This window comes from Oncorhynchus nerka, unplaced genomic scaffold (assembly GCF_034236695.1).
Source record: "Oncorhynchus nerka isolate Pitt River unplaced genomic scaffold, Oner_Uvic_2.0 unplaced_scaffold_1410, whole genome shotgun sequence".
Lineage (NCBI taxonomy): Eukaryota > Metazoa > Chordata > Actinopteri > Salmoniformes > Salmonidae > Oncorhynchus > Oncorhynchus nerka.
Window position 1 is genome coordinate 109,083 of NW_027039907.1, and position 12,185 is coordinate 121,267.

General features: G+C 44.1%; 1 protein-coding gene across 19 annotated transcripts in view; it reads right to left on the reverse strand.

Annotated features, from left to right (window-relative positions):
- Positions 1-11,238, reverse strand: part of LOC115128120 (peripheral plasma membrane protein CASK-like) — a 52,786-nt gene extending 41,548 nt beyond the window's left edge. For 6 of the 19 annotated variants that reach the window (XM_065015477.1, XM_065015488.1, XM_065015486.1 and 3 more), the window contains exons 1-3: positions 11,062-11,236; positions 6,386-6,498; positions 119-224 (exon numbers count right to left, since the gene is read on the reverse strand). In XM_065015477.1, coding sequence (XP_064871549.1) covers positions 119-224; positions 6,386-6,498; positions 11,062-11,063 — 221 coding nt within the window. In that variant the 5' untranslated portion in view covers positions 11,064-11,236. Of the gene's footprint in view, positions 1-118; positions 225-380; positions 620-6,385; positions 6,499-11,061 lie in introns of those variants that run through there. The other 13 variants (XM_065015491.1, XM_065015489.1, XM_065015485.1 and 10 more) reach the window with 4 other exon arrangements.
- Positions 11,239-12,185: the final 947 nt, after the last annotated feature.

Here is a 12,185-nt window from a genome sequence, read left to right on the forward strand (position 1 = left end):
CATTCTAGAATATCAAGTTAAATCTAGAACAGAAATTCTAGAATTTAGTCCATTCTAGAATCGAAAGTCAATAGCTGACCATTCAAGAAACAAAATGGCCGAAACACAACCAACTTACAACTCAAAGACCATGTAGAGCATGCCATCTGAGCTGTAGGTTTCTAGTAGCTCTACGATGTGAGGGTGCTTCAGCATGTGACAGATACTGGCCTCTCTCTTCAGATCTGTGGAGGAAACAGGAAAGATAAGAGATGGAAACCATTTTTCAGTATTGAGATGCATCCGTTTGTCCTCATTTCCCCTTTTCAACACACTCTTCCTCTCCTCCTCATCTTGCCCCATAGCTTATAGGTGTGTGCCCTCCCTCTCTTCCTCCTGACCTCTCCACCGCGCTGACCCAGGTGGCAGACTCCAGTCGGAGGGCAGGAGGGAGGTTAAGAGAAGAGGAAACACCTCCGGTGCGTGTTAGTTTGTTCCTTCCCTCTCTTCCCCAACCACATAAACATCAAAGGAGATTAACATGGAGGGGTGCACGTGTGCAGGCAGAGAGAGGCTTGACTGCAGCGTGGTAAGTGCACACACAAGGAAGTAGCAAAGAGCGAAGAACACAGTACACACACACACAACGAAGAGGGGCAAAATAGAAAGTGAAGCTGTGGGAGCGCATGTGGCACTAGAGGCGTCGTCTGGAGTTCGACCCAGTCAGACACACTGCACTGTTGTCCTCCTCTGTTCTGCAGTTCACATCCCCCTATACAGACCTCATTTACACCCCCCCCAGTCTACTGGTCTGCAGAGACTACAAACGTGTGACGGGCCTAACTCATGACATAAGACCCAGAGACAGAGTCCTTATTCTCTCACTATCTCGGTGTTGAGTCTCTCTCTCTGCATTCCTTGATCTCTGTCTCTCCCTCTCTCTCACACACACAGAAGACCAAGAGTACGAGTCCGAGAGAGGAAAACAGAACAGATGATACATGGTAGTAAGTGAGGGGGGTATAGTCTAACAGTATGGATTTACTGGATAGCGTAGCAGGATAGATGTGCTCTCTACACACACTCATCCCTGTTCAATGAAGCCCAGTCTGCTTGCTAACTCAAAATGTCACTGCTCACAATTAACACGACTGGTTTCTGTGAGTTTCTGTAAAACTACAGCAGGAGGGGAGGCAGAGGTTAGTTTCATCGGGGGTCCAACTGTCTTTTCTGCCAGCGCTGTGGGGTTTTAAATGAAAGTGACATTTACGAGTTCCAACCAGCCCAACTCTACAGCCAGAAATCAATCTCTCAGCATTCAAACACACTGGAGGTCCTCTCCCTCTCTGTTGCTCTACTTCTAACTCTCTCTTTCTCCCCCTCTCTTCTTCTCACTCTCTGATTAGCAGGTATTCTTTCCCTCTATCAGTTTACTAGGTTCTTCCAGACCCTATATCAGTTTACTTGGTTCTTCCAGACTCTATATCAGTTTACTAGGTTCTTCCAGACTCTATATCAGTTTACTTGGTTCTTCCAGACTCTATATCAGTTTACTTGGTTCTTCCAGACACTATATCAGTTTACTAGGTTCTTCCAGACCCTATATCAGTTTACTTGGTTCTTCCAGACCCTATATCAGTTTACTAGGTCCTTCCAGACCCTATATCAGTGTACTAGGTTCTTCCAGACCCTATATCAGTTTACTAGGTTCTTTCAGAGCCACTCTGTATATCAGTTTACTAGGTTCTTTCAGAGCCACTCTGTATATCAGTTTACTAGGTTCTTCCAGACCCTATATCAGTTTACTAGGCTCTTCCAGACCCTATATCAGTTTACTAGGCTCTTCCAGACCCTATATCAGTTTACTAGGCTCTTCCAGACCCTATATCAGTTTACTAGGTTCTTTCAGAGCCACTCTGTATATCAGTTTACTAGGTTCTTTCAGAGCCACTCTGTATATCAGTTTACTAGGTTCTTCCAGACCCTATATCAGTTTACTAGGTTCTTCCAGACCCTATATCAGTTTACTAGGCTCTTCCAGACTCTATATCAGTTTACTAGGTTCTTCCAGACCCTATATCAGTTTACTAGGTTCTTCCAGACCCTATATCAGTTTACTAGGTTCTTCCAGAACCTATATCAGTTTACTAGGTTCTTCCAGACCCTATATCAGTTTACTAGGTTCTTCCAGACCCTATATCAGTTTACTAGGTTCTTTCAGAGCCACTCTGTATATCAGTTTACTAGGTTCTTCCAGACTCTATATCAGTTTACTAGGCTCTTCCAGACCCTATATCAGTTTACTAGGCTCTTCCAGACCCTATATCAGTTTACTAGGCTCTTCCAGACCCTATATCAGTTTACTTGGTTCTTCCAGACCCTATATCAGTTTACCAGGTTCTTTCAGAGCCACTCTGTATATCAGTTTACTAGGTTCTTTCAGAGCCACTCTGTATATCAGTTTACTAGGTTCTTCCAGACCCTATATCAGTTTACTAGGTTCTTCCAGACCCTATATCAGTTTACTAGGCTCTTCCAGACTCTATATCAGTTTACTAGGTTCTTCCACTCTATATCAGTTTACTAGGTTCTTCCAGACCCTATATCAGTTTACTAGGTTCTTCCAGAACCTATATCAGTTTACTAGGTTCTTCCAGACCCTATATCAGTTTACTAGGTTCTTCCAGACCCTATATCAGTTTACTAGGTTCTTTCAGAGCCACTCTGTATATCAGTTTACTAGGTTCTTCCAGACTCTATATCAGTTTACTAGGTTCTTCCACTCTATATCAGTTTACTAGGTTCTTCCAGACCCTATATCAGTTTACTAGGTTCTTCCAGACCCTATATCAGTTTACTAGGTTCTTTCAGAGCCACTCTGTATATCAGTTTACTAGGTTCTTCCAGACTCTATATCAGTTTACTAGGTTCTTCCAGACTCTATATCAGTTTACTAGGTCCTTCCAGACTCTATATCAGTTTACTAGGTCCTTCCAGACTCTATATCAGTTTACTAGGTTCTTCCAGACTCTATATCAGTTTACTAGGTTCTTCCAGACCCTATATCAGTTTACCAGGCTCTTCCAGACCCTATATCAGTTTACCAGGCTCTTCCAGACCCTATATCAGTTTACTAGGTTCTTCCAGACTCTATATCAGTTTACTAGGTTCTTCCAGACTCTATATCAGTTTACTAGGTTCTTCCAGACTCTATATCAGTTTACTAGGTTCTTCCAGACTCTATATCAGTTTACTAGGTTCTTCCAGACTCTATATCAGTTTACTAGGTTCTTCCAGACTCTATATCAGTTTACTAGGTTCTTCCAGACTCTATATCAGTTTACTAGGTTCTTCCAGACTCTATATCAGTTTACTAGGTCCTTCCAGACTCTATATCAGTTTACTAGGTTCTTCCAGACTCTATATCAGTTTACTAGGTTCTTCCAGACCCTATATCAGTTTACCAGGCTCTTCCAGACCCTATATCAGTTTACTAGGTCCTTCCAGACCCTATATCAGTTTACTAGGTCCTTCCAGACCCTATATCAGTTTACTAGGTTCTTCCAGACTCTATATCAGTTTACTAGGTTCTTCCAGACTCTATATCAGTTTACTAGGTTCTTCCAGACTCTATATCAGTTTACTAGGTCCTTCCAGACCCTATATCAGTTTACTAGGTCCTTCCAGACCCTATATCAGTTTACTAGGTTCTTCCAGACTCTATATCAGTTTACTAGGTTCTTCCAGACTCTATATCAGTTTACTAGGTCCTTCCAGACCCTATATCAGTTTACTAGGTTCTTCCAGACCCTATATCAGTTTACTAGGTTCTTCCAGACCCTATATCAGTTTACTAGGTTCTTCCAGACCCTATATCAGTTTACTAGGTTCTTCCAGACTCTATATCAGTTTACTAGGTTCTTCCAGACTCTATATCAGTTTACTAGGTTCTTCCAGACTCTATATCAGTTTACTAGGTCCTTCCAGACCCTATATCAGTTTACTAGGTCCTTCCAGACCCTATATCAGTTTACTAGGTTCTTCCAGACCCTATATCAGTTTACTAGGCTCTTCCAGACCCTATATCAGTTTACTAGGTTCTTCCAGACTCTTCCAGACCCTATATCAGTTTACTAGGTTCTTCCAGAACCTATATCAGTTTACTATCAGTTTACTAGGTTCTTCCAGACTCTATATCAGTTTACTAGGTTCTTCCAGACCTATATCAGTTTACTAGGTTCTTCCAGACCCTATATCAGTTTACTAGGTTCTTCCAGACCCTATATCAGTTTACTAGGTTCTTCCAGACCCTATATCAGTTTACTAGGTTCTTCCAGACCCTATATCAGTTTACTAGGTTCTTCCAGACCACTCTAGGTTCTTCCAGACTCTATCAGTTTACTAGGTTCTTCCAGACTCTATATCAGTTTACTAGGTCTCTTCCAGACCCTATATCAGTTTACTAGGTTCTTCCAGACCCTATATCAGTTTACTAGGCTCTTCCAGACCCTATATCAGTTTACTAGGCTCTTCCAGACTCTATATCAGTTTACTAGGTTCTTCCAGACTCTATATCAGTTTACTAGGTTCTTCCAGACTCTATATCAGTTTACTAGGTCCTTCCAGACCCTATATCAGTTTACTAGGTCCTTCCAGACCCTATATCAGTTTACTAGGTTCTTCCAGACCCTATATCAGTTTACTAGGCTCTTCCAGACTCTATATCAGTTTACTAGGTTCTTCCACTCTATATCAGTTTACTAGGTTCTTCCAGACCCTATATCAGTTTACTAGGTTCTTCCAGAACCTATATCAGTTTACTAGGTTCTTCCAGACCCTATATCAGTTTACTAGGTTCTTCCAGACCCTATATCAGTTTACTAGGTTCTTTCAGAGCCACTCTGTATATCAGTTTACTAGGTTCTTCCAGACTCTATATCAGTTTACTAGGTTCTTCCACTCTATATCAGTTTACTAGGTTCTTCCAGACCCTATATCAGTTTACTAGGTTCTTCCAGACCCTATATCAGTTTACTAGGTTCTTTCAGAGCCACTCTGTATATCAGTTTACTAGGTTCTTCCAGACTCTATATCAGTTTACTAGGTTCTTCCAGACTCTATATCAGTTTACTAGGTCCTTCCAGACTCTATATCAGTTTACTAGGTTCTTCCAGACTCTATATCAGTTTACTAGGTCCTTCCAGACTCTATATCAGTTTACTAGGTTCTTCCAGACTCTATATCAGTTTACTAGGTTCTTCCAGACCCTATATCAGTTTACCAGGCTCTTCCAGACCCTATATCAGTTTACCAGGCTCTTCCAGACCCTATATCAGTTTACTAGGTCCTTCCAGACCCTATATCAGTTTACTAGGTTCTTCCAGACTCTATATCAGTTTACTAGGTCCTTCCAGACCCTATATCAGTTTACTAGGTTCTTCCAGACCCTATATCAGTTTACTAGGTTCTTCCAGACCCTATATCAGTTTACTAGGTTCTTCCAGACCCTATATCAGTTTACTAGGTTCTTCCAGACCCTATATCAGTTTACTAGGTTCTTCCAGACTCTATATCAGTTTACTAGGTCCTTCCAGACTCTATATCAGTTTACTAGGTTCTTCCAGACTCTATATCAGTTTACTAGGTTCTTCCAGACCCTATATCAGTTTACTAGGTTCTTCCAGACCCTATATCAGTTTACTAGGTTCTTCCAGACTCTATATCAGTTTACTAGGTTCTTCCAGACTCTATATCAGTTTACTAGGTCCTTCCAGACCCTATATCAGTTTACCAGGCTCTTCCAGACCCTATATCAGTTTACTAGGTTCTTCCAGACTCTATATCAGTTTACTAGGTCCTTCCAGACTCTATATCAGTTTACTAGGTTCTTCCAGACTCTATATCAGTTTACTAGGTTCTTCCAGACTCTATATCAGTTTACTAGGTCCTTCCAGACTCTATATCAGTTTACTAGGTTCTTCCAGACTCTATATCAGTTTACTAGGTCCTTCCAGACTCTATATCAGTTTACTAGGTCCTTCCAGACTCTATATCAGTTTACTAGGTCCTTCCAGACTCTATATCAGTTTACTAGGTCCTTCCAGACTCTATATCAGTTTACTAGGTCCTTCCAGACTCTATATCAGTTTACTCAACAATCCCTCTTTATTACACTATCAATATTTTCACACACAATTCTGTCTTTCGATTTCCTTATGATGCTGTCCTTGGCCCAGCTCTGACCGGAGCATCACAGATGGCACACCATGAACGCCAAAACCCAGGGCACTGCCACCACAATGTGACACACACACACAGAACAGCATGACACGGCAGGAAACTGCATGGAAAGTTAGTATGCATCAGCGCTTTACCCACACAGCGCATGAGTGTGACTCTTCCTTACCCTCTGTGCTGAGGCCAGGGCTGGAGGTGAAACTGGCCACATCTACGATCTTCACTGCAAACTGCTGCCCTGTGTCCCTGTTGATACAGCGCCTCACCACACTGAAGGGACCCCTGGAAGACAGAAAACACAGTGGGTTAGTCACGTTTCTCTCTCTCACACACACACACACACTGGGAATAGGGGGAAGGGGTCGATTTGGAATTCATTCTTGGATATATCTGGCACCTTTACATTCTCTCTGTTCTTCCCTGTTGGCCTTCAGTCATCACAGTGCAGTAACAATAACCCAACAGCCCTGGATATGATGGAGCCTAATGCTGGAGATGGAGCAGCTAGCGACGTAGCCTAGCCTCCTCTCCTCCACCTGGGGAATTACAGAGCAGTGGTGAGCACAGCTGTGAAGACGGAAATAAAAGCCCATTAGAGGCCTCGAGGCAGTGAGAACTAAGCATTGCTGACCAGGGTGGTGGGTTGGGTTGAGGATATGATAAGGCAGGGAAGTGTACTGTGCAAGGTTGTAAATCCCAAAGGGACTGTGGGGCACCCTCACAAGGGCACACACACACAGACACACACAAAGGCACCCTCACAAGGGCACACACACACAGACACACACAAAGAGTAGTAGAGTAAATAAACCTAGACCAAACACACATTTACACACACACAAACACACACCCTCAAGTCTCCATTGCACATAGTGCTCAGCTGTTCCACTCAGTATAATCTTGAAGGCTGTGGCTGTGGCACTGATGCTGACAGAGACGCGTGACTGAAAGGCATCTGTCAGCTCACACACACACACACACACAGAAATAAGAGCCATCACTAAACAGCAATGCATAAAACTCAGTGGCAGAGATTTCAACTCCATCAAAACAGAGTTAAGGCTAATTCATAAAAGTGTCCAATACAATAGGTCTACAATTCAAAATCCTATAAATACTAACCAATAGGTAGGGGGTTACAGCCACCATGTGTGGGCCTCTCCTACTATAATGATTAACCCAGCTATATGCCTCTGGGTGGGGGGGAAGAGTGGAGGCTCTGTGAAGACTGACCCATATGCTAAAGAAAATATCCCCCAGACATGACTCAATCTGTGAAGACAGAGACTCCCTAAACCCCCCACTCCAGTGGGGTTGTAAGACAGCCCTGGCTGACAGACGTTTATCTCCTTAAGACAAAGGCGCAAGTCGAAACACAACCACTGGTTCACCTCCACCATAGCTCCTTCCAAAGGGGTAACACTGGTTCCCTTCCCCACCTAGCTCCTCCCTACGGTGTAACACTGGTTCCCTTCCCTCCTAGCTCCTCCCTACGGTGTAACACTGGTTCCCTTCCCTCCTAGCTCCTCCCTACGGTGTAACACTGGTTCCCTTCCCTCCTAGCTCCTCCCTACGGTGTAACACTGGTTCCCTTCCCCACCTAGCTCCTCCCTACGGTGTAACACTGGTTCCCTTCCCCACCTAGCTCCTCCCTACGGTGTAACACTAGTTCCCTTCCCCCCTAGTTCCTCCCTACGGTGTAACACTGGTTCCCTTCCCCCCTAGTTCCTCCCTACGGTGTTACACTGGTTCCCTTCCCCCCTAGTTCCTCCCTACGGTGTTACACTGGTTCCCTTCCCCCCTAGTTCCTCCCTACGGTGTAACACTGGTTTCCATCCCCCCTAGTTCCTCCCTACGGTGTAACACTGGTTTCCTTCCCCCCTAGTTCCTCCCTACGGTGTAACACTGGTTCCCTTCCACCCTAAGCCCTGCTATGGTGTATGCAGACTGAAGGGATAGGGTAGTTGTAAGCAATAAGGTGTGGGCTACACCTAGCCTTCATATGGGTTTTGATTTCATTCTACCATAGAGTTAACACCTAGGTCTGCAAACACTGAAGTGGTATGGAATAGAGACCAGGGATGGGTGTAGTATTGGACTGGACTAGTATTGCCCAGCCTAAATGTCAATAAAACTCCCATTATCTCCATGACACTGTGAAGAGCCAAAAGCCAGGTGAACTCAGTTGGGTTTGAGGTCAATTTCTTAAGCTCAAGAATTCAAATATCCTCACAGAAGATGATAGACTAGCTGCCCAATTTGAATTTGTGAATCGAATTGCAATTAATCCCCCTAGTTGTCAAATGTGGACTGAGTGAGTTCCAATGGAATTGACCCTGTCAAACCCCCCACCCCTGGAAGGCGCCAAGGCAAGCGATCACACGCAGGAGTGTCATTCCACAGGGAAGGACTGTGAGAAAGGAGAGAGGGGGTAGGCACGCTTTGATGACATAGACACAGCTGTGCTCGAGACATGGGCCCCCTCCCACGTTCAGCACGGTCCTGTAGTGTTAGTATTACCCGTTAGCACCTGGCCACCTTCTCACATTACCTTGGATGGGAACTAGAATGCCATTAGAGAAACGAGAGAGAATGGGAGAGATAGAAGGAACTGAGGTAGCCGAAGAAAGCCAAGAGTCGAGACAGGTCGTGAGTAGGAACGTTTAAACGAAATGTGGATCCTTAACGTTTAAAAAAAAATCCCTAAACAGGAATAACAATGTTTTATTACCCACAAAAGTATAATCGCGGTGCAGCTGGCTCACCTACTCTTTCCTCTTCGCTAATGGTCCGAGTGAGTGTTCCCTCTTCGGTCTGTTGCATGTAGAATATCCTAGCCTATTCATTGTGGATAGGCCCTGACTCCGTCTGCCTGGTAGCGGACCTGCCTATACAGTGCCCCTCCCATCTCTCTCCGTCCCTCGCTAGCTCGCTATGAAAGATGCGAGTGTTTGTTCTCACAAGTACCGCAACTAATCAGTCTTGTTTTCTTTCTACTAAATGCCTCAGTAAATGTCACGGTATTTAACAAACCTTCAAGTACTTTATTTAGGAGTGATCTGTTGGCAGGTAGGCAGTTTGATATTATTTGATTGACAGTTCTGGTGGCCTAGTGATGGATGTTAGCCCCCATTCAGAAGCACAGATCCTTTACAAATACAATTCCCATCCAGTGGCGCTTCGAAACCATCTCCAGAGAAGGTTTCGTGTTGGTATTTAAAAAGCTGTAGTGTAGCCTTACATACAAACATGCCGTAGCCGAGGCGCTTTCAATGGTATATGACTGCGGTAGATTTAACGTCATTGCCCGGCACTAGCGGGCAGAATTCGGACCATTATTCTGCATTGTGAAATTTGTATGATTAAAAAAAATATATGTTTAAATGGCAGTTTAACCCTTGAGCACAATTGTCAATTTGTCACACCCCTAGTGAGTAGTAAGGAAAAGTTGCCTTCCATTGAGGTAGGCTAAGAATGTGACTCATACTTATCTCTTTTCTTGTCAGAGTCCGATTACAGTCCAATGATGGTGTTAAAAAAAACGAGGCAGAGTTCAGTTAACTCGTCCCCGGATGCCAAACTGTGTACACACTAATTGCACCGAAAAGCTTCTAAAATGCCAAGTGTCTGTTGAGATAGGAAAGTGGAAGAAATCACACAGCCCTAAATATTTGCTTGGTTTAATTTACTGGTTACTTGAAGAGTACAACCTTTTGAATATTAATACAGGGCCATTAGGATTCATCCTGCTGTACCGGAGTGCATCTGAAATTCACAGGCCGAAATACCTCTAGGACATTAAGCCAGTCTCAGTGCAGAGATTTCCACTTCTCTCCCAGACTCCAGTCGGGTAGGGGGCCTGAGGAGGAACGTGGGACCCCCAAACACTCATGTAGTCAGAGCTGAACTACCAGTTAAATGCACCCAACCATCGTGCTTCTTTAACTTACACCATCCCTTTCAGAATCCGATGGTGTTATGCAAGAGGGGAAAGTATGTAGGTAGGAAAGGAGGAGTAACGAAGGAAAGAGGAAAGCAGGTGAGAGTACATAGGGATGTAAAGAGAGAGGAGGAAGGAAGGAAGGAAGGAAGGAAGGAAGGAAGGAAGGAAGGAAGGAAGGAAGGAAGGAAGGAAGGAAGGAAGGAAGGAAGGAAGGAAGGAAGAAATAAATACAAATGGGGCACTTTTTGGAAAATAACCAGAGTCGGACACCAGAGGCCCAGGAGCCCTTAGACAAGCAGAGACCAAATTCAATATCACCTCCGAGTCCCCTGTTCTCAAAGCAGTCAACAAACCCATCTGTAAGAATAAATCAGCCAGGCCAAACTCCCCAGAGTCCACACTCCGTGAGGAGCTGACCACACACTTCCTGAGAAATAGTGAGGACAAGAAACAAGGAGAGAAGAGAAAGTTAGATGGAATGTAGAATTCTGAGAAGCGCCTCGGGAGGTGTGGGCAGACGGAGATTCTTGCCAGCATGCCTAGAGTCAGTTACATCATCTCATCATAATGGCTGAGGTGGAGGCTGGAGGGAGGGAGAACAGATCGTAGACCTGTAGATGAGGGTGTAGGCTAAACGGTCTGAATGACTGGGCCCAAGACACATGCACAGTACAGGAAAGACGGTGAAGGGTTTGTTATGTTTGTTCAGGGATAGCTTAGCCTTCGTATGTTCTATCAGTAACAAATGTACTGAGCGTTATGGTTGCTCAGAACCCATTAGAGGCTATAAAACACGCACACAAATGGTAGTTAGCCTAACGTGTAGCAAGTGTGTGTATTGTATGTAGAGCTACAAATGAATTAAGAAAAACAGCAAACAAATCATTTAAAAGAATGCTTACATTTAATGAGCTCAATGCGATCAAAAGCAGTAAAACGTAGGCCAGGAGTTGATGTTGAATTAGCTGAGCCAACGCGAGTCAGAGTACTGATCACTCCACCAGTTCCCAGCCATTCTGACAATATTCCAATCCTTCCTGGCTCTAATGAGTACCCCAGAGCCAGAATGAAGAGCCGCGATTCCAGTTGCACTTGTCTGCATTACTATTCCCATGCAGAGAATCATTATGAGCAGAGACGGCTCAAATTACCCACGCCTCGCCCATCCCCTTCAACTGGAGCTTAAATGCCCGGCCTGAGCACGTCACTGTGTTTACTGAAATGTAACGCACACAATGGGCTAATAAGTAGGATTGCATAACCTGTTTGCGTGAGCTTTACTTCCCTCAGATAAGGATGCAGTGGAGAGTAAGGCCTTGTGCCATCTTTTGTTAGAATAATGTCTGAATAGGCAATGGGCCTTAGTTCACTGCTCATGTACAGGGTCTCGCCTTGACTACTGTGCTTTGTTGAATCTGTTTATTCTTATTGTGCATTTGTTTTTACCAAAATGATTCAAACTAAATTGGAAGATAACATTTTAAAAAGGTTCGCTTCCAAAAGCCCCAGTAGGCTTCTACCAATGGTACTGCAGTAGACGTATAGCTTAGCAATAGGTCTGAGTTACTCGTAATGTCTACCAATACTCTCAACAGGGTGTCCCTCCACATCTCCTTTTTACTTTCTTAAAGGAGGAGAGGAGAGCCTGGTACTAGCTGGCTGTCAGCCAACTGTGTATGGATCCGGAGGAACTTGATTCCTACAGAGCCAGAGGGGGGAAGAGGGGGAAGGGTTCCATTCTGGTCGATTCAGAATGTTCTAGATAGTAAGACTGAACACCCCATTCAACTAAGCGTACAGTAAGCTACACCTCAGAGAACAATTAACTTAGTGTAGTGGTCAACTAGCAGTTTGCAGGTCATCCTCAGAGCTTGACCCTACTGGCAATCCTCCCCACCCACCCAGTCACCTCCCATATATTGGCCATACATCACAAACCACCGAGGTGACTTATTGCTATTATAAACTGCTTACCAACGTAATTATAGCAGTAAAACTAAATGTTTTGTCATACCCGTGGTATACG